Source organism: Hippocampus zosterae, chromosome 2 (genome assembly GCF_025434085.1).
Source record: "Hippocampus zosterae strain Florida chromosome 2, ASM2543408v3, whole genome shotgun sequence".
Classification (NCBI taxonomy): domain Eukaryota; kingdom Metazoa; phylum Chordata; class Actinopteri; order Syngnathiformes; family Syngnathidae; genus Hippocampus; species Hippocampus zosterae.
The window spans coordinates 32,466,249-32,486,537 of NC_067452.1; the positions used below are offsets into that span (position 1 = coordinate 32,466,249).

Consider the following 20,289-nt stretch of genomic DNA (forward strand, 5'->3'; position numbering starts at 1 on the left):
CTTTTGCCCGAAGTCAGCTGGTACAGGCTCCAGCACCCTCTCGCAAACCTTTCCAGGATAAGCGGTGTAGAAAATGGATGGATGAATACTGTCGTGCAACTACTGTTATGTGTCTCAACAGTAAAGGAAATACAATATTGATTAATTTACCAAAGTAACATAAGAGCATCACTATAATTGAGCAGTCTAATCCAATCGTAGTTTGTTTACCAAGACATTATTCAGGATCATGAGTAACTGTATTGATGAATGTCATTGACTGTCACTGTATTTTTTTTGTCATTTTCATATGTGTGTATTGTTGATTGCTATCTCATAGTAAGAGCCGTAGTCTCAGTAATGTTTATTGTGTTTTACATTGAAGTGTGAACGTGATTTTTCATTTTATATACAAATAAATGATAATGATATGGATGTGTCCGGTATTATCACTAATTATTATATAAGACTGCATACTCTCATAAAAAAGACATTACACGCAGTTTTAATGAAATTACATGAGTCTGAGAGTTTGCTTTTACGACTTTATTAATAGGATCCTGAGTTGTAAAAGCTCAGGCTGCCATGTAAGTGTGAACGACTATTTGTTTTTAACAATATGAAACAGTGTACAATTTATATTTCGATAAACTATTACACGCACTAACTGTTTAAAATGTAAAATCTCAAGCCCTCATTTATTGTCTTGTACGGTCTAACTTGCAAAGGGGGATGACACGAGCATCTGGCAACCCGAACCCATCTGTCATTGAGCAGTAGCTACACGATTATCAAAGTTACAACGCAATAACAGCGATTACTGCATGACATAATTATAGAATAAGTACAAACGCCATTTAGTCAGTGTCACTCCACGCAGCATGGGCTCAGGAGAAAGTCGGACGAGAAAAGTGTCTTTTGGTGTGGACGACGAGGACAGAGTCAGGATCCTGCGCGGAGTCAAGGTAATGCTAATTCAGCTAGCATTTGTTGAGAAGCTATGCTAACTTCACTCATATCGCCACAGGACTCTCCAATAACCGCTATTTTGCTAAAACACTGAATCTGGACAACTGTGAGCTCGTTCAAACTGACCGTTCTTAAAACGAGTGTTCAACTGAGCAAGAACGACGTGGAGAGGATGCAGAAGGATGCAAGGACAAGTTGTCGGACTAGCTATATTTCTCCGCAGCAGAAGAGCCCGACTTCCCTTAGAATATGCAGCATTTTGGAGTATTGTCTCTCCTGTTGAAATTAAATGATTAATTTCCGGTGAGACGTTAATTTCATAGTAATTCATGTTCATCTGATGAATTCGGTGTCGTTTTCCGCTGAGGATTTTACTTCTCTTGTATGTTAAAGAAAAAATAAATGTTTTCATTGAGTAACATTTTATTCTAAAAATGTTGTTACCAAACGGTCCCCTAACCGCAGAACCAAAATGTTGACTAGCTGCGTTACAACTTGTCATGAGTACTTAACTGTTTTAAATTTAGTCACCCGTCCACTTTCTTTAGTTGTTAAAACCATCGATGGAAATAAACGGCCACACATGGAACGTCGTTTGGTGCAGCTGTTGGGCTCCTGATAGCGATGCCTTCAAGTGTCATGAAGTGTCGAAATTTTGTAAACCCGACCGCAGACGTAAATGACAACTATGGAAAGAGTAGGTTGATGTGCGCGTTTACAATACAATACATATATGAGCGCTGTTTACGAGACCAGCACTATTAAAGAGATCTTTTTTTATGACAAATGCGTTTATATAACTCAAAATTTCCCGTGACAAATATTAGGAAAGTTATAACTCTTTGAACCGGTTGAAAATGCACCACTTTATGGCCATCCTCTTAATGCAAAGTCAATCAGGTTGAGATTTGTGATGTGACCATTTGTGTTGAAATCAGTTTCATACAGAAGTAACTTTCTGTTACTTTTATTGTAAAACCATTGAAACAAAGAAACAGGCACCACGTAATACTATCATGCCAATTATTTCTAATTTGTTAAGTAATTCCAGTGACTGCACAAAACAAAAAGTAAATATCAGATCAACAAAAATCATCATAATTTAAAAACTACAACGAATATTACATTGAACTTTCAACACAAAATCATCAAGAAGCCACCTTTTAGTAACCAAATATACTCTAATGGAAAACTCAACTTCATAAACGGAGCACAACAACCACTCGTACATGCATACTAAGTGTTGTACATTGAGTAAAACTATAAAACAACAAAGACAGTAAAAACAATGAATTAATAACAGAAAAAAATAGTAAAATGTCTCGGGGGGAGGGGGGGGTCTAACCAAATTGTCATTTTACATGAAACTGCACATTCTAATGTTGTTAGTCTTGGAAATAGTGAGTCACTGGTTTTCGTGGTTTTTAGTGGAGCTGCAGACAGAGGCACACTTACACATGTAAAGACAAAGAAGAGCTTCAGTGATCCAATGAAGAACCTTTGCTCCCAGATTATTTGCAAAATATGCACAATTTACTTTCAATAACACACTGGAACTTTTAAAGCCAAAGTATTTTTTTTTCTCATCCATTCCTGGATGAAACTGTCACCATTGCCATTGTATAAAGTCCACAGGTAGTGTTTAAAAAAAAACGTTTTCTACCTATTAACTGCCATAAAAATAAAGAGGTTTACACTTTCTAATTTTGTGTTTGCGAAGTGGGGGGGGGACCCAAAAACATTTTGAGTTTTTTGTCTTGTTAAACACTCTTTCCACCCTTTGGTCTAGCTTTCAGAAGATGTTCTCCAGAGGATGAAAGGTGTGGCCAATATTCCCCCAGAGCGTGCACAGAGAGACACAGGTATTCTTGCATCCAACTTGAGCTTGAATTGTTTCCATCTGCTTGACGTACTGTGGCACACTGTGTCCCGAGTTGGAACGCCTTGAACGCACCTCGGCACGCCATTTTCGGTGCACTCTGACTAACCGAACGGAACATTTGAACAATGCTCCTGAGTTTCCAAACGATAGAAGTGAAGCAAGCTGCGTGTGCCAGGAGCGTAAAGCCGAACATGTCCTCGAGCTAGGCAACCCCCAAAATCCCTGTTCCCTCATCCAAAGTCTAAAGTGATCACACTGAAAGTTTGTCAGCCATCAACCTTCTCTATTGACTGACTGGTTACTTCAGGTGCGTCTTTCAGCACCAGCTCCAACACCCGACCACAGCAGAATCCACAGCAAGCCCAGTTAAGCACCCAGTCCAGCACCGGCAAAACAACTGCTAAAGTCAAGAAAGAGGAGCAGAGGTTAGTATCAAATTATTGATTTGTCTATTATTCCTGACTGTTGTTTTTGGAGCTCTTGATGTCAATGTCTAAGTAAAATGTGGGCAAGATGATGACCTTGTCGTTAGCATGTTTGTCTAAAATATTTAATGTTTGATGTTAAGATCTCTGCTCCTCACACATCCCAAAGCATGAATCTTAAGTCTGACGCACACCGAGCTATGCGACTGAAACCGACAAAAACTGTCATGCAGTTCGTGGGCTTTGGCACAGAGTTTTCATGAGTGGCCCACGTTCAACCAAAAGTGTTGCAAAGATTCAAAATTCGATTGGCTGTTGAATGGCATTGCAACATCACAGATGTCATAAGTGAGTTAAAAATGCTCATGACCTTTCACACAAAGTGTCCGATATGCTCTACATGGTTAAAGCCCGTAACACATATCCAATCTTGCCAGTGATCGTCAAAATTAGTTTTGGGTTAACCATTATCAATTCACAAAAGTGGTAAAATTGACGGACAGAAAAACTTGAGTGCATCAACTACCACAAAAATGAGTAACTATATATATTGAAGGAGCGGCCCGGTAGTCCAGTGGTTAGCACGTCGGCTTCACAGTGCAGAGGTGCCGGGTTCGATTCCAGCTCCGGCCTCCCTGTGTGGAGTTTGCATGTTCTCCCCGGGCCTGCGTGGGTTTTCTCCGGGTACTCCGGTTTCCTCCCACATTCCAAAAACATGCGTGGCAGGCTGATTGAACACTCTAAATTGTCCCTAGGTGTGAGTGTGAGCGTGGATGGTTGTTCGTCTTTGTGTGCCCTGCGATTGGCTGGCAACCAATTCAGGGTGTCCCCCGCCTACTGCCCGGAGACAGCTGGGATAGGCTCCAGCACCCCCCGCTACCCTAGTGAGGATCAAGCGGCTCGGAAGATGAATGAACGAATGAATGAATATTGAAGGATAATTTTAAGTTGCGTAAAATGGTGGACACATAGTAGCAAAGCAGTAATGACAAAGTATCTCTCACAATAATGTAATATTTACTGATGGTGGGACTCCATTAAAAAATAATAATCACATTTTTTTTACACCTTTGAAATGAATCAATCTCAATAATTATAATCACTCACTGTTTTTGTTTTAAAAAGCAAACATTTTTTTAAATTTAATGAATTTTAGTGGATGACTGAATAAAATAATACACAGATATGAATATTTTTAATTGTTGAAAAATTAATTTGATTGCATTTAAATAAGTAAAAAATAGTAAAACGCAACTTCTCTAGTTGTGTAGTGTCATTTTAGGACTTTTTAAAAAGATATTCGAACAATATTTCCATTAAATGGATCCTGCATGGGAGTTGAAAAGTTGGATCACCGTTTGGTGTCACAAAGTTGTGTTTTTAATTTTAGATATTGATTTTCTTTTAACCAGCCGATAGAAATAGCGTACATTATTTATTTTGTTATTTATTTATTTTGTTTTATAGTTAGTTATTTTATCTTGAAGTCTTGCACATTATGACTCGCAGTATCTCATCCGAGTGATGGTCTGTGCTGCCCTCTGGAGGTAACCAATATTGGAGGCCTTGCAATTGCGGCTCGAATGCCTTGGAAATCAGATTTTGTCGGGAGCCAGAGGGCAATAAAAGCCTGATTATTCATGTGTGTGTTTTCCAGGACTGATCGGCAACAAAGCAAACTGAGGGAGGAATTGGCCCAGCTTAGAGAGGCGCAGACGATTAAGGAAATGACTCGGGATAGACAACAGACACGCCAGGAGGCTGAGAAGACCAAACAGTTGGTACATGAACACGCACGCATGCACACATTTTATTATTATTATTTTTTGTTTTAGTTTTTTTGGTACTTGTCTACCATTCCCCTTTTTGTGACTACTGAATTGAGCCCTTTTTTAAAACAGTTTACCTTGAAAGAATTATTACAATCCCTTTGCATTGCCATGATGAAATTAGTTATCTCACTACATACTGTTCTTGTGTATATTTGGAGTGTGTGTCAATGGCACATTTAGATGATTATTAATTATTATATTGATTGGTTTTAAATGTTTTGGTCCTTTTCAGTGACGTCCATCTCATTTAGACACCAAAGTATCACTGACCGATGTAAACACCCAAGCAAGTACTAATCCTCAGTTTGGTTTAGCTCGGGTCGGTTTATATTAAATGCGTTATTAATATTATTTTTTAAATTGATGTTGATATTTCCATACTGGTCAGCTTTGTGAATTTTCTAATTATTCATTTAATATTTTTCTTAGCTAACAGCACGTGCTTTTTGTGTCTGAAAGCTATGGCTTTTTTTTTTTTGGCACCATGTTGGGAAAGGATCGCACCATGAAATGCTATTCGTGCGGATGATATGAAAAAGAAAACGCGTAACAAGATGCCACCATTTATTGTTGTTATTAATTGGTAGAATTTTCTTTGTGTGTTTTAATTCTTTGAGTATTCTGTTCATTTATGGATATGACTGCTAATGTCGTTCTGATCTTTTTTCCTGGTACGGATTTCTTTTGAATCAGATTGAAGAGATTTTGTTTTATTCCATACAGTATATCATTCCATTCACATCCTCTTTCTACCCCCTCACTCTCATTTTCAACAACTTGTGGAAACACCAGTCTTCACTCCTACCATCTGCAACCCACTCCACTGTTTTCTTCCATTCTGCTACTGTTCTCACTCCTCCTTACCCTTTACTGTATCCCTGCTGGTCTTTCACCCTTTCCATCCCAACCGATCACCTCATGCCTCCTGCCCCCGGCGACTGCATTATCAGCACAGTGCAAGTGTTAAATTACAAGCCGAGAGTTTCCTGGAATAGGAGATAGGAGTGGTGTGGCGGTGGATTGGTCGGACGGAGAGAGGAGGGCTTGTTTTACACGCCAGCCGTGGCCTCTTTCATGTGACTCTTCTCCTCGTGCACCTGCTTCCCTCCCGCCCTTTGATAAGGCATGCTGTAGTAGTGGCTGCCTTATCTTCACTCCAGCACTCTCCCGCTGTTAATAGAAAGTCACTAGAGGGACATAGTGAGCACAACAAATGTTCCAACAAGACTGGACGCGCCGATGCCAAAGGCGCCTTGTAATTACACTCTCCTGTGCTATGAATACTTATATGCACATGCAAGCCAAGTGTGTGGCAGCTTTGCGCTCATTCGTGCGGAACTCAAATGAGATTATTTTCCTATTATCGCGTCAGCGAACGTAATGGCTCAACATTCACCCGCTCTGAATGCCCGAGCAGGTGAAGATGCATTGCGTTTGACCTTTTTGTTTACTTTTTTTTTTGAAGGTGTCATTTTAATTTAACGGTCAATTATGAACACACCCTGACATTATTAATGTTTGATATTTATTACAGGGGCATTTGTGGATTTTTTGGAATTGAGTTTTGGGCAATCATAATAAATTGGTGATTACTTGACCTTCATGTAAACTACGATTTGAATGAAAACGTGGTGCTGTTGTATATTCTGGTACATTTGCATCAAAATGATGCTGACTGGTTGGGCACCCCTTATTTAGAGTCTTCATTTAGTCTTATGTGCATCGAATGTGGGAGGAAGAATTGTGGCATAACTCGTCCGGCGCTGCCTTCCAGTCTTAGTAAAGCTGCGTTCGCCATCGCTCCCACAGCCATTCGCAACTTCACTTTGGCCGTGTCTTGTCTATTACCATGGCAACCGAGCACAACGGTAAAAGCCGGCTTCACGCGCCCCGATGTGGATATCGTTACCGTGCTGGTCCCTCTTCTTCTCTACCGTGTGGTTCGCCAGGTTGTCGAAATTTACCGGCACCTCGTCCATGTTGGTATTGTGGTTGGAGACAGAACATTACACTTTTTACTGCAGTAGAAGTGGAGGGTGGCCAGCATTTCCTTGTAAATCTGCCAGATGTTGCTGCGCCCCGGTCATCCTCACCTGGACGGGTAGATGCGCCGTTTCATAAAACTAAAGCACCAAGCACCGTAGTTTAGTTGATCTTGAATTCTCTCGCGGCTGCTCGATTCCCATGGTCCTCCGCATAACTGATAGCTTGGGGGTGCTTCGTAAGTGTGTTTTCAGGATGTTGTTTTGCACAATGTATGTACCGGCACCAGGGCGGCTTGGTAGTCCAGTGTTTAGCACGTCGGCTTCACAGTGCAGATGTACCGGGTTCGATTCCAGCTCCGGCCTCCCTGTGTGGAGTTTGCATGTTCTCCCCAGGCCTGCGTGGGTTTTCTCCGGGTGCTCCGGTTTCCTCCCACATTCCAAAAACATGCGTGGCAGGCTGATTGAACACTCTAAATTGTCCCTAGCTGTGAGTGTGAGCGCGGATGGTTGTTCGTCTCTGTATGCCCTGCGATTGGCTGGCAACCGATTCAGGGTGTCCCCCGCCTACTGCCCGAAGACAGCTGGGATAGACTCCAGCACCCCCCGCGACCCTAGTGTGGATCAAGCGGCTCGGAAAATGAATGAATGAATGAATGAATGAATGAATGTACCGGCACCCAATTGGGGTGGGGGGAGGCTTTAGTTTCGTCTTTCACGCTGCACTTTAACATTGGAGAAAATGTAAGACTTTTATGTGCGTCTTGTGGTCGTGAAAATACGGTAGTTTAATTCTTTGATCCTGCTCACAGCTGAATAAAAAAAAAAGTTTTCCTTGGTAATTTTAGCAACTTTTTTTCCAGTTACCCGAAGAACAAATGAGAAGGCGTGTTTTATATAGGGAAGGAATAACATTTGGGTGACATTTTTCTTAAGCACTCAAACATGGCTAATATAATCCTTCATGAACAGGAGTCAAACTGTGCAGGGAAACCTGATTGGATTTGGAATCTGACACCTTAAATTGTCCTTCAACGTGACTATGATATTTAGTTGGAAGTGGACCCAGTTTTGGTCTGGTAAAATCTTCAACAGCCTCCTGTATTGACTCCCAACTCATGTCAACTGTTATCTTGAATAAATATTGCTGTCTATTTCTTAGCAGGGCTTAAGCTGAAGAACATACTCATCAAGGTTGCATCATTAGATTCAATGTATGTGACGCATCATCTACAAATCAAAACTGTTTCTTAAGAATAAACTGAATGGGAAATGAGTTCAAATCATGGCAATGCCAGTAATAAATTTAGTGTATCCCACCATCAAAATTGGGAACAAATAAACACTCTTGAAATGTGAATATTTTGGAATTATGAATGATTATTTTTGCCTCCTATATGTTGTTTTTGTAGCTGATTGGATACTTATTAAACGTAAGAAAGCATGATGCAGGAATGGATTACAGATTTTGTTATTAAATTGGTCTCAACACGTCAACATCATTCATTCCTTTTTTCGATGGGAAAATAGATCTCGGCACTTCGTTGTAGGTGACACTAGATGGCAACCATCCTTATAATACAATACAATACATCCTGATTTATCCAGTGCTTTCACAACAGCTGCAGCTGTAACAAAGCGCTTTACAAAACCTTGACAGATTACTCATTTTGTCCGTGACAGTGACAACGTCTCTCCTCAACTAAGGTGGTCTTGTGGTTCGCAAAAAAGCTTCATCCCTTTCTGTATGTAGTTTGTAGTCTCCCTGTGCTTATATGGCCTCTCATCGGTCCCTCCTCTCCCAGTCCAAAAGCATGCATGTTCAATTCTTTTGTCTGAAGGACTAAATGGTTATTAATCTCCACGCGTCGGCTCGTTGACTAATCTGACACATTGTCAGCGAGGGCAGCCTCCCATCCCCTACTCGCCTCCGACACACACACACTTGACCCTGAGCAGGATGGGCCAAGTGGATTTATGCGCGGTCGTATGGATGGCTGTCTTCTGCTCTTTCTTCTTGTCCGACATGCGGAAAATTACATTAAATCACATTAAATACAAAGCGCGGTATGCTCTCCACGGACAAATTTTTGCTAATCCCTGTGATAATCTAAAGTACTACGAGGCATCTATGAAAAAAGCTGTATGGAGAAGGTCCCCTTCAAACCTGAAAATGTTGGGGCCCTTTACTCATGATCAGGGGGGCAAAATCTGTCGACACATTCTAAAAATCTTAATTGAAATTTACCGAAGCGCTTTGATTTCAGCGATTCACTCAAAAGTTTGTGCAAGAAAATAAAGGTCAGCGGACCATTGTTTTTGTCCGGATTATTTTCATTTGTTTGTTAAAGATAATTCCGAATGCTTAAAACAATGCCTGATTTTTTTTTCTAATTACTTTTTTAATGTAAGTTATTTTAGTTTCTTTCATTAACAGAAGGGCACCAACACCGTTGACCCTGCGGGTGTTTGTGTGTCTGTGTGGGTATGAGTCATACATGTTTTAATTGGCTAATATGCAAATGTCTTCTGATATAATTACATTCCAAACAATTGTGTATTGCAGCCTCCCATCACTCGCCATTTATCTTAGAGCACCTTGCCTCTTCGGAATCTTGTTTTGCTTTTTCCAATCGCCAATTATTTGTTTCACTGCTGAAATGTTTAGCAATGTTTGCCATGGCATGTCCACTTGTAACATCTAACATGACATATAGAGGGTCAGAAGGGAAAAAGCAGGCATCTGTTTTATTGCAGTGGCTGCACCTGGTGATGAATTGGGACACGACACCTCTTAGATCGGAGGCTTCCTTTTCAAGGAAGATGGTATTTGCACTTTCACTCGTGTCCATCAATCTGTTAGTGAAGCTGCAGTGGTAAATTGATCCAGATGTTTCCTTTGATTGGACTCACCTACCTACCTTGTTTACATTTAATGACGCGTCGTCAGCTGGAGCTCCGGCAGCGTCTGAGTCGGGGAGCACGTTCAGACTTTGGTAATGGGTGTGAAAGAAACAGCTGTGTCCACGCTTGGAGAAAAGCGAGCTGATGCAGATGGGGACAAGCTTCATTACCATGCTACAGATTAGCTGGTGAATGGCCTCATGTTTTATCATGTACTCCTTCGACTGCTAATTTAGTCAGCTCTATTGCATCTCTGTGATGTTAAGCAATTTAAGTGAATAAAAACAAGTTAAATGTGGATGTTCTCTTCAATTTCAATTGAAGGAAAGGGTTATTGTTGAATGAACATGCTTGCGTATGCTTAGAATTTTCCCTTCCACTTATCTATTATTTATAAATATGAGTATTATTTATCTCGGCACGATGCTTACAATCAGGGAGGACATCAATCGATGCGATTTATCCATTTTGTATTTATATTGCACTTAATTGAACTTAATTTGTTTGTTTTTTCTTCTTTCTTCTTTCTACCAACATTCTTGCTGCTGGAGGCTCCAAGAGCAGATGGAAAGAGGGAAAAATTAAATTAGATAAATATTCATCTTTTTTCTTTCCCGGGGCTTGATCGATATCCGGGGCGAGTGAGGGAAAAAAAAATTGATTTTCATGACTTCTCTTACTTGAGAGGTGCTCAAATTTTTCAAAAATAAATGAATAATACACAGTAGTGGTGCGCACGAAATACGTGTATTCAATATAAAGTATTAATTTGTCCGAAGATAGGGATTTGGGCGCTACTGTTCAATCGTGGTAATTGATTACATCTTTGTATCACCTTCTGTGCGCTAGGACAGAAAAGGCCAAATTTTACGCCCAACTGACCTCACTTTTTTCCACTGTTCTTAGTGGAGAATGCTTGTTGCACACTATTTTGAAGCCTGCATACTTATAAGCTGCGGGTAGTGCTACTTCAGGAGTTGGACCGGGCTCATTTCACCAATCGAGTGGAAATCGGAAGATTTTTGGGGGGGGATTTTATTTTTTTGTCTTTATTATAAAGCGATTCATTGCTGAGATGGACTGCAAGCGAACTAACTCTAACCAAAGGCATGCATTACTCTTGAGAGTGGCTGTGTGCTGAAAGGGAGAGTGCGCTCCGCTCATTACCTCATTGAATCCCCTTTTCACTGGAGCAAATGCCACGATGCCAGCGGTTTTACTGGATTTTGACTGATTTGCAAGGCCCACAGATTATTGTTTTCTATTGGGATGTAAACTTGCCATCTACCAAAAGAAACATTAAACTCTTTCTTTTTTTCAGCCCAAAAATAGTTTCTTTCTATCTTTTTACATTCTCTAGCAATCAACATAGTACATTATTTACAATGCAGACAAGATTGATCATCATTGCGTCAGAGGCCGCGTCAGACGTTTCTCCACACTATGGCACAAAAAAAAAAAGAGAAAAACGTATAAATAGGGTGGGTGGGATGCCTTTGCGGGTTTTCAAGACATATTTATATGTCATGTGGAGTGAATGAATAAATTCACGAATGCAGCCCGCATTAGTCCAATGTGTCCCGAGTCTCCAGCTTTGTTTTTTGAGAGGCTGAAGAGGGGGCTAAACAGATTCCTGACATGGCTATAGCCCCTCCTGGCTCTGATGTAGCGTCGTGCAAATGAGAGGAGAATTTAAAGAGATAGAGGAGCAATGGGGGGGAAAATGGGAGTGCCGGAGAGATAACCGAGGCTATAGTGGAGGGGAAAACGGTGAACAAAGGAGCAGACAGGAGAGGAAGAGGCTGAGGTGCTGATAAGTCAACACCTGTAACGGTAATTGTAATCTGTTGGAAGTGATATGGTTCTGCACGTTAAGATATTAGGTTGGCAGTGGGGGATCCATGCGTGTAGATTGGTAGCTCTCTCTCTACCGTGCACCCTACGCCAGATACTAAGTGATGATCTAACTAGGTTAGCCTGTGGCATTATGATGATGCATTGTTCTATGAATTGCTCAGTGATAGATGCAGGGAGAGCAAATTCTGGATTTTTTACACTTTTTTCCCCCTAATATTTAATGTAACGATGATTGTCTTTTAACAGGATAGTCGTCTGATCCATGTAAGTCTGACAATTGATTTTCCTAAATAAATTCTCTTTAATTAATGCAGAGAAATCATGATTTCAGTTTATTGAATGCAGTGGAATAGGAATTTGACATCCAAGGTAGATTTTGGTTGTGCCGCTACCTGAAAACTGCACTTACTGAAAAAGAAGACCTTAATTATCCCTAAAAATAACACTAGTGCTTAAAAACAAAATGCATATGTCTCAAAAGAGATGGAAAATACTCTTGCTATTAAATATTTGTTTTGTAAAACTGAAATTGATTATATTCCATTTTGTTAAGTGCAGATAAGTATGCAATTACTGTTAAAATGTTTCATTCATTATCCATATACACATTATGTAGGATATGAAAAAATATTTCTGCCATTTTTCCTTGTGGGGACCTCAACACACCCCAAAATTCAAATTTTTTTGTTGAGTGTCCCAAACACGGCCCCACAAAGTCACCCAGTAGCCCCCCTAAAAATTTAGAAACATGTTTTCCTTGACATCATTGACGCTTTAACAAGCTAGCAGAGGTTATGACTCCATTATTGTTGTCTCAGCAATAATTTAGAATAATTAAGATGCCGCAAATGTTCTGAGTACCAGACATGATTTTTTTTTTTTTATTGGGACAATTTGTACTCATATTTTAAAGTGTTTTATCTACTGGGGGAGGGAGCAGTCATTGTATAATGGGCCAAACTGTTAATGGCAAACAAGAGGAGCTGTAAAAGAAAAGAAATCCTAATAGCCCAGATTGTTGTTGTTTTTTCACTGTGTAGCTGCCTGGTCGTAATTACCAGTCCAGTTATTATTAAGTGCTTATTTATTGTCCAGCTGGAAGCTATGTGTTAAATAAACCCAGCGGAGTAAATACTGAGACGGGGACAACTGGGAAAAAGGCGAACAGTCTGCTGCTTTTATCAGATGGTAACACTATACACCCACACACACAAACACTGGGAGGGAGGCAGTCATATTTAATTTGACTAATATACCAATGCAAGTTTTGAATTAATTGCACATGTGTCGTGTGGAAGGTCCATTAGACTTATGGTCACCAGATTTTCTGGATTCTGAGCTTGTCAAAATCGTACTTATAGAAGAGGGATATTTTTGACAGGGCTTTTGCATCACTTCACTCGACTTCCCGGTTAAGGTCGTTGCAATGAGCAGAAACTGAAACATCATATATTTTTGCCTGGAAAGGCTGAATTTCGAAATCCATGACCGTAGGGGGACAAATTGTTACATTACAATTGATACACATTGTGCTGTGTTACTCCTAAGCATGTAGGTTAATTTGTATTTTGCAATGTCAGTGTAGTTTTAGCGATATTCAAGCTTGATCACAGTCAAATCATCCCCATGTAGTTTGTCGAGATCCTTTACATCTCATGAAAACAAAATGGGGTCCCATTTGTGTGTGTGTGCGTGTGTGCACGTGCACGCGTGTGTGTGTTTGTGCACGCGTGTGTGTGTGTGTGTGTGCGTGTGTGTATGTGTGTGCGTGCGCATGCGCGCTTGTGTGTTGAGTCTTGCCTGGCTGCCTCTTATCTGCCATAGACTTGCAGACCCCTGCAGGGACAACAGGGGAGTCGTATGATTCACTCTCATTTTCCTGTCTGGCTGCAAATTAAATCTGGAACAACACAGTAGGCATACAGATAGGAAGAGTGTGCTTACTTTTATTTAAAGGCGCTGGCTTGTAACTCTAACTTCCCAAGCATAAACTCCGTCGTTAATATTGAACTGACACATGAACTCTACTCACTGTGTATACTCGATGATGCTTGACTGTGGAAGCATAAGCCTCGTCTTTTTTTTTTGCCTCATTTTGTTCATACTACACCTCTGATTTGATTTGGTGTTCACCAGCCCTGATAATTATGATGTATCTTCTTCCTTGTGTGTCTGTGTGCATTTCTGTAGACTTGCCCTGATGCTTCACACTGTGACAATAGTTGTACCTTAAGAAAGTCGGAGCATCCACATGCCATATCGTTTTGATAGGTTTGATCGAGTATTACTGTTCTTTCCAGGCATACAACTGTGTTGTATGTGTGCCAACCGTGTTGGCCCGAATATAAGACGGCCCTGATTATAAGACCATCCCCTCTTTTTCAAGACTCAAGTTTGAAAAAAGACTTTTTGAACACCAAATTAATTTTTATACAGAGAAAATAATTACAGTGCATCTGAAACAAATGATTATAACAATATATTTGAGAGAAAAGGCATGTTATTTTGCCTCATTCAAATCTAAAGTGCAATCACATTCGTAAATGAATGGCTTCTGTTTTTTTAAATGGAAATTACATTATAACTTCTCAGCTGCCGGTTAACTTGGCCAATCTTTGACCCACTTTTCTCCAGATTGTTGCTACGTTTCTCCATTTTCTGTTATCTCTTCTATTATTTTCTTCTCTTTTCTTTCTTACCACCATTTTTTATTTTTCTTCTTTGTGCTACCGCTATTTTTATTTTTATTCTTCGTGGCAGGGTTCACTTTCACTTTAGCCTGGGCAGTCAAGTTCAGCATTCGCTTCATTGATATCTGGCGCCATCTAGCGTCGTCAATGGGTATAACGTCTAGACCCCGAATATAAGACGACCCCCACTTTTTATTTCTTATTTCTTTGTCTTATTTCAATGCAAAAACCATCGTCTTATATCCGGGCCAATACAGTACTGGTGTTGTTACTGCTTAACCATTAAAGGTGTGTTGTGTTGCTAAAATGAATCTTATAAATGTACTTCTTTCAGTATGACGTGTAGGTTTAAACTTATTTTGATGCAGTGGTTACTTGTACCATACGGCTGCTGCAAATGATTATTTTAATCATCAAGTAAGCTCTCCATACATGTGCAAACATGTAGGTTTCCTGCGCCTTTACTGAACCCTTCATGAAAGGAAAATATGTTGGGTGAATAGAACGGACACACACAGTTTGTGTGTCAAGCTATTTGAGTGAGCATGCAATTTAGTGCCCGCTATTTGTGATCTTGGGTCTTTAGGCCCTTATTGTGTCTTTCTGGCAGCTGACAAATTGATTCTACAAAGTGTGAGAGTCAGCAGTGTTTCTCCTTATTGTTAGAAAGTACGATGGCTGCATCTCAACAATCAGCTATGGGTCACAATGCGGAACACATGGATCATTTCAGAGGCATTTTCTGTTCTTTTTGCTGGTCAATTGAAATTTCACTCAAATGGTATTTCACCATATTTTTTTGTCCAGTTTCATAATTTCAAACTAATATTCATTCATGTTGAGTCTTTGGGTTTGTTCAAACTGGTTGTGTGTGTGTGTGTGTGTGTGTGTGTGTGTATGTACATGTGTGTGTGTGTGTATTCTCATTCAGGCTCAAGAGCTCCAGAAGAAAGAGTTACGACTGAAGGCGCTGGATGCATTCTACAAGGAGCAAATAGCACTAATAGAGAAGCGGGTGAGTAAACATAAGATAAGACAAGAAAACCTTTATTTGTCATCTCAAAGAGAGAAATTCCCAATTTACAGCAGCTAAATTATGAAAGGGAGAAAGCAGAAGACAAAAAGCAGATAAATATAAAATATAAATATAAGCATATTAAAAATGGGTGAGTCCAGGTTTTTCAGGTCAGGACTGTCTATTCAATAGCCTGACAGCAGTCGGCAGGAACGAGCGGTGGTACCTCTCCTTGTTGCAGCGCGGGTGTATCGGTCTCTGGCTGAAGGAGCTGCCCACTGCTGTCAGGGTGGCCTGGAGGGTGTGGGAGGGTCTGTCCATCATAGCTGTTAGCTTAGCTAGCATCCTGCTGTTGCCCACCTCCTCCAGAGTGTCCAGGGAGCAGCCCAAGACACGAACTGGACATACAGACATCGATGTTTCAGAGGCTTCACTTTTACACAAACTAATACTCGCCCAAAATAAAAACTGGCATGTTTCTGCGAACGTGATTGATAAGAGATTTTAGCAACAGTCGGCCACTGCAGGGAGTCATTTTATTTGTGTTCGTTCCCTTTCAACTGTCTGACATTTGCCAGGCTGGAAAAAAAAGGTGTATTCTCATTGAAGTCTCAGCCTCACCGGGTGCCAACCAATAAGAACCTTTGCATGGCCTTTTGTTGGCAAGCAATTCCTCCAGGTCCCACACGAAAACGTCCTTTCATAACATAAAAAGAAAAAGTCTTTACAGCCCTGTTCAAATGTCACATTTTTGTGATGTAAAACATGAAATCAAGATACAGTTTCCACCATTAATGTATACATTAACCCGAACAACTCAATTAAAAACTATGCTACACGTTTATGGGCAACAACAATATCAAAAAAGGACAATAACGCCATTGCATAAATATAAACACCCGCAAATTAATACATATTTATGCACTATAAGGTGCTTCGGATTATAAGGCGTAACTTCAATGATTTCATGGATAGAGCACACTGCTTTATAAGGTGCATAGAATAGAATGGAATAGAATAGTGGAAGTGGTTGTGCTATGCATCCACTAGATCAGGGGTGTCAAACTAATTTCACATGGTGGGCCACATACGGCCTCGGTAGATGTCAAGTGGGCCGGACCATTAAAATGATACCATACTTTGCTATAAATAACCAAAACAATGTCTTTCCTTTGTTTTGGTATAAAGAAGCACAAGAACATTAGGAAAATGTTGACATTTAATGAACATATCTTTTACAAAACATTTCATGAAGCACCTTACATTTCCTTCGACAATTTACTTTTATCATTCACATATATGCATTGCAACTGATCCCACTGATTGTACAAACTTTAACAAGTAATTGGTATTGAAAAATATAGTAATGCACTTCAAGATTAAATGAGATTTGTAAAGAAAAGATGTTTTAAACCATGTACACGTGCTTATAAAATCTAAATGTAATCCCTGCTTACACCTTACAAACTAAGGAGAGTGCTATTAAATGTGTAAATGTGAGAGTGCAAATGATAGCATCTGCTGTCATGGGTCTGTCTCAGTGACGGACTGAGGCTGTTGTTGTCTTCTCTGATCAAAACAGTGTCTACTCAATGAATTGCACCTTATTAAAAATATTAATTCTGTGTCCTTTATGCATTTTCTTTTCACTTTAAATTATCCTGCGGGCCTGATTGAATCTCCTTGCGGGCCGGTTCCGGCCCACAGGCCGTACGTTTGACACCCATACACTAGACACTGCTAACCTATAGGGAATACAATACAATACAGCTTTATTGATATATAGAGCCTTCACAACCGCTGCAGCTGCAACAAAAACCATGAGAACCAGTCACAAAATCGGACATGAAACGTATAAATACAAATAGCATTCCAAAACAATAAATGAAAGACGATAGTTATGAAGACAATTGCTTCAACAAAAAGGCACACAAACCTTGTGGGCTCACATCCACAAGGGGCTAAATATTCTTAGAAGTCTTGCTTGTCTCCTTCTTCTGTTTAGTCAGTAGTCAACTATGCTTTTGGTATTGTCTTCATTTCATAATGGCTGCACAGAGCTCACAAAGTAGTTGGCTGTTTGAGTGTGCGTTGGTAAATGCACCTGTCAATTAGTCTCTGGCAGAACACTTTTACTAACCACCGGACCACCGGGCCCGCCTTCCACAAAGAAGTTTGAACACAAACTTTGAGTTTCATTTCACACAAAGAAATTTGAATTTCATATCAAAAGATGAATATTGGACACAACTTCAGAATGACAACTTTTATTTCATGCTAGCAACATATGATAAACACCTCTAGACTGAGCCAGTCATGAGGTCCTTGGGGGCTGCTTGGTGCCTTCAGCCACCCCATCGGTGACTTCTCTCCTGTTGGATTAGATCGATTCTAAAATTTGCCTGCACTCTCCCAAAGGAGAAGGATGTCTTTGGCGCGTTATCCTGGTGTCAGATGTGTGATTACTTACAAAAGTCTCATTAGCAACAGGTTTGGTATACAGAGCCCCTAGAAGACTGGCAGGCTGGCATACAGGCGGTACAAGCTGTGTTTGCTGTTGGGCCTCGCATGTTTGTTGATAGACCTCTCGGCGGGTGCGGCCGTGAAGGACAGAAAGATGGAGAGAGCGAGCCGCGTCTCTGCATTTTTTTCCCATCCTTTGTATAATCAGGTGCGCGGCATGCCCACTGTACAAACGTGTGAATTTCTGTGCTCGTCTGCGGGGCTCGGTGTGCTTGCTTTACTGCTCCGAAATCTCGCTGTGGGTTTTCGTCTGTTTGACTTTCCAAAATATTCTCATGACAGGAGTTTAGCTACACTAAATTAAAGAAATGTCAGCCTATCGCAGCTTTGCCTATATTAACATTATCTTACTACTTGTGTTTGTGTCGTTGCACAGTTTGGGATACATTTCTAAATATTAAAGATTCCATGAGTTTTGCCCTTTTCTTTTTTTTGTATCTTTCCCCTACAATTCTTTCAAGAGTTTTCTCTCTTTTTTTGTTTTTTTGCCACGTTGCTTCCCTCTCAGCTGGTGTAAATTATTATTGTTTATTGTTTAAATATTTGAAGAGAATGCTGGGTGTGTGCAAGGCCTAAGCTATGTAGATCAGCAGAAAAGAGGCTCCAGTTGTTGTGGGTTAGCACTGTTTAGTTTGGTTTTTTTTTTCCACATGACCACTGCCCAATTCTCCATTATTTACTGAAAGATCGAAAAAAAAAAATCATTCATTTCTTACATATTTCTTACATTGATTAAAATGTAAGAAACTCATGACTGATTTACCATTTTACTGGTACTTTCAAAAAAAAAACAACATTTCATTTACCCATAAAGTGACCGGAAAGAAATAACATGACAAGAAAAATGTCAGACCATTTTATTGTGCCGCAAAGTTTATCCAAGCACTCCTCACAAACGCTAAATACCTCTGTTAGCACAGATTCTAATTCTAAAAAAAATCCCATAAAAGGTGTCATGGCCAGACAATATTACAAACTAATAGCAATCTTGCAACAATACAATAGCAACAATAGCAATCTTGGATCAACACAGTCGCGGCACAATCCTCTTTCCCCAGATCGCCAACCAGCGTATCGTTAAAATGATTTTGAAGTTGCCGCCACAAAGTTCAAGGAATGCTCTGTGTTGTATTTCTCGTAATATATAGTTAAAAATGCAGAGGCTCTCCCATAACCCCCAATTGGCAATAATAAAACTTTTAATAACAACTTTTAACAACAATTAAGTTGACCTGACCTTGTGAAGTCAAGTGTTTTCTGTGCTTTTCGGTGTGTAGAATTTGGAGATTTATGAACACAGCAAGGAGCAATTCCACCAAGCGGCATCAAAGACAGAATCAACCGTGAGGTAAGATGCGCGCTCGCTCAGGCACACACAGGCACACGCGCACACACACACACACACACACACACACACACACACACACACACACACACACACACACACACGCACGCACACGCACACGCACACGCACACGCACACATTTACTACACACAGCAGACTAATAAGCAGTGAGAGACAAGGATCTGTTCTTTTCCTCATTTTGTAACCGGTTAAATGCTCACATTCTCCAGAGCAAACCCGACTAATATGATAAGTGTTTTTAATTGGCAACTTTAATTAAGCCGAGTTAAACAATACGCTCAGTCCCTGTGGTCAGCGTGTCTCACAGTGAGCCTTTAATGAGCCACAGCCTGGGAAACGCTCACTAATTCGAAATGCTTGCAGTCACAGAAGAGGCCAGGCTCATGCTTGCTGGAAAAGTTTTCTGTCAGAACACTAACACTGCTTTCGAATAACCTATCACCGTGACTACCGAAGAACAAAATTAAATGTGAGTAATTGGAAGAAAATAATTTCCTCATCGTTGGAGAATCTTGAATGTTAAACACAATCAAATCAAATACATTGGTTCACTTTTGCTCGTTGATTAGCTTCATCTATCTATTTTATTTGTCCTCGCTATTGTTAGGTTACACCAGAGACTGGTTGACAGCCAATCTCTCTCTTTTTTATTTACATTTTTTTGTGACACAACATATAGGCCGGAGCCCGGATTCGAACACACAACGTTTTAACAGTGAGGCGCATATGCTAACATGTCTGCTTCTGTGCCGTCACATACCTGGCCTGTCAAAAATGGCATGTTTCCTTTTCGTTTTACATTAGTGGTTTTGCGAAATACAGTATTTGAAAAACAGGACATGTACCATAACTGAAACTCTTGCAA

General features: G+C 40.2%; 1 protein-coding gene across 1 annotated transcript in view; it reads left to right on the forward strand.

Moving 5' to 3' along the window:
- Positions 1-703: 703 nt before the first annotated feature.
- chchd6a (coiled-coil-helix-coiled-coil-helix domain containing 6a) overlaps positions 704-20,289 on the forward strand; it is a 28,887-nt gene continuing 9,301 nt past the window's right edge. The window contains exons 1-6 of the mRNA XM_052059830.1: positions 704-944; positions 2,738-2,810; positions 3,138-3,255; positions 4,913-5,036; positions 15,452-15,535; positions 19,336-19,406. Coding sequence (XP_051915790.1) covers positions 861-944; positions 2,738-2,810; positions 3,138-3,255; positions 4,913-5,036; positions 15,452-15,535; positions 19,336-19,406 — 554 coding nt within the window. The 5' untranslated portion in view covers positions 704-860. The remainder of the gene's footprint in view (positions 945-2,737; positions 2,811-3,137; positions 3,256-4,912; positions 5,037-15,451; positions 15,536-19,335; positions 19,407-20,289) is intronic.